General features: G+C 49.5%; 1 protein-coding gene across 1 annotated transcript in view; it reads right to left on the bottom strand.

The window, feature by feature from the left end:
• The window catches only part of LOC106814274 (52 kDa repressor of the inhibitor of the protein kinase-like), a 3,533-nt gene extending 2,533 nt beyond the window's left edge, over positions 1 to 1,000 (bottom strand). The window contains exons 1-2 of the mRNA XM_014818571.1: positions 850 to 1,000; positions 174 to 356 (exon numbers count right to left, since the gene is read on the bottom strand). Of these exons, the coding sequence (XP_014674057.1) occupies positions 174 to 356; positions 850 to 1,000 (334 nt within the window). The remainder of the gene's footprint in view (positions 1 to 173; positions 357 to 849) is intronic.
• Between the last annotated feature and the right edge of the window lie 1,588 nt (positions 1,001 to 2,588).

Here is a 2,588-nt window from a genome sequence, read left to right as displayed (position 1 = left end):
TCGCTACACTGCCGTTGTTATAACATTTATCTTTCCCTGTGCAGTTAGTACTGCCTCTAGTTGGGAATCTGATTTATTCCCGTCTACTTTTCTTTTCCTGGACGGTTGTGAATCTTGTGCACCGTCCGTACCCTACATCAAATTTTCTTCCATGTCAAGGCTTGTGGCTGTACTCTCTGCCTCCGCCGGGGTGTAGGTGATTGCGTCATCGGGCTCCTGAGCCTCAAGGTCACTTGCAGATGAATCCTTGGCCGAAGGATCAACTGCCCGAGACATTGGCGGCTGCGGTTGCTTCGTAGCCTTTGGTGTGTGATCCCCTTTGTGGCTAGCGACGTCTTCGTCCTTGCATGGGTTGCCTGCGGTCACTGACGTACGTGCCTGTTTGCATGTTGTTGACAGTACACTTGCATGTTGTACGTCCCGTCTCCTTCACACATTATATATACCTGTTACACAGGAAATGTCTAACTACTAGATAGGCCTATTAAGAGAATATCTATCTTTTCAAACTGTTTGAATGGCTGCATCTCTGTGGCTGCCTCGCTGCTGCCGCGGTGTGCTATTTGGTAGGCAGAGCGTGTAGGCTGCCTCCGCGTCGCTGGTTGAATCTGCATCCGCCGCGGTGTCGGCTGCGCATATGGTAGATAGTAGCGTGATTGCAATGGCGGCTTGATCGCTGCGCCTTGATCATGCCGCTTGCTTGCTGTTGCAGTTATGATCGCAGTTATGCCTCAATTTGTTCTTCATCATTCGTGCGCCAGGTTATTCTCTCTTCGTAGAATCTGATTACAACTTGGGGGCATTTAATATTTGCTTGCCGGGCTGGGACCCAATCTACCTCATTGCTACCTTCCCACTTCATCAAAAACATGAGCTCTCCGCTGGACTGGGTTGCGCCGATGATGCGCTCTGGTCGGAGTCCTTGTGCGAAGCCACGTGAATTCGAAGAGTCCTCCTCCGTTTCCTTTTCCTCTTCCAACTTCCGTTTAAACTCCGGCATCGGATCTTCGCTGTTTAGTTTCGCTTCAACTTCACTGTGTCATTGGAGGTTCAGGGTGATGGAAGGCAGTAGTGGTGGGCTTCATAGCGGGGCAGGATTAGGCAATAGGTTGCATGACGGCTTACTCGATTTTAAAAATTACTATTCATCGATTACATTATGTTAAGCTGAGCATTAATGAGTGTTGTACTTACATGACACGGCGTCCATGCTACGCTGTACCAGCGCTGGCTGCGCTGCCGCTGCCGCGAGGTCACTTCTTCGCTAGGAATAGCTTCAGCGTGTTCGTGTGATACGCATTGCTATAGTCTCAGTTCTTATGGCGATGGGCCGCTGCTGCTGTTGACGGTATTGCAGTCGACGTTGACGATGGCTAAGCTGACGTCGCGGCTGTTACTGTTACTGCTGCTGCAGTCGACGTTGACGATGGCAAGGTTACCATCGTGGCTGTTAATGTTGATGCTGCTGCAGGCGATCTCTTTACGATGATGATGCTGCTTCTGTCGACGTTGACGCTACGCTGACGCTGATGATGCTTCTAGCGCTCAAAGTCTGATAGCTCTGAATGCTGGCGATGATACGATGCTGACGTCACCGCTACTAATGCTAGCTTGCTAGTGATGCTAGCGCTCGAATGTCAATGCAGTTCCTAGATAGTTTAGTGCTGACGTCGATACTCCAATGTTTAAGCACGTATGTTACTCACGTACGTTCGCCGTTACGCTGCTGCTGCTGGTTGCTGGACGGTTCTTCTAGCGGCATCTGTTTCTTATTAATACTTGCTTTTACTTTCTGCCTCCTCTCTCGCCGCTGACTTTCCCTTCCGCACGATCCTGGTCACGGCACCAAATAATGTACAGGTGTTCTAGAGTCTAGACTGTTCGTGGGACACGTCGGGAGATGCCGACTGTGTGTAGCTTCGCGATCGTATAGGCGATGACTTAATTATGTTATTGCCCTTGCGTGTGTCTTAACCTGTTCGCTATCGTGCTGGCGTGAACGTTGCCTGTTTGAAGGTGATCGTCAGCCGAGGTGTCGATGTGTCCGATGCGGCGCAAGACGAGTAAATTAAACACGAGATAGAAGAATGAAACACTACTGATGATCTTTATTCACTTGCGCACCAATCAGGTCCTAATCGTACAAGTAGTTAGACGGAAACACGTAAAGATCCTACTTGGTGTGGATAACTATGTGGCTACAACGGCGAGTATATGTATAAACCGCACGACACGTCGGAAGTAGAAAAGAGGAGAAGATAAGATAAGATCCTGTTTTTTCTAAGGGAGGGTTTTTGTATGAGTCGCTTTAAACAGGCGTAACTAGGCGTAACTATACTTGACTGGTGGTCATTTATTTCTAGTGACAAGGAGAGCGCCTAATCGTTTTGGCGCTCTACTTCTAAGTACACGGGCAATGGGAATTTATTGAGACAGGAGAAGGCCGTACGCTAAAGTTAGGGTGAGGCGCTAACGTGAGGGGTTGGCCGACATGTTTCTTGGGAACTCGCCCAGCTTGGGAGGAGACTTCCAAAGGTTTATTGGTCGCCTTCCCCGCTGCGTCGTCATGACTGACCGGTGGTCTCCCG

This window comes from Priapulus caudatus, unplaced genomic scaffold (assembly GCF_000485595.1).
Source record: "Priapulus caudatus unplaced genomic scaffold, Priapulus_caudatus-5.0.1 Scaffold896, whole genome shotgun sequence".
NCBI classification, from domain to species: domain Eukaryota; kingdom Metazoa; phylum Priapulida; class Priapulimorpha; order Priapulimorphida; family Priapulidae; genus Priapulus; species Priapulus caudatus.
This window is presented reverse-complemented; position numbering and strand designations above follow the sequence as displayed.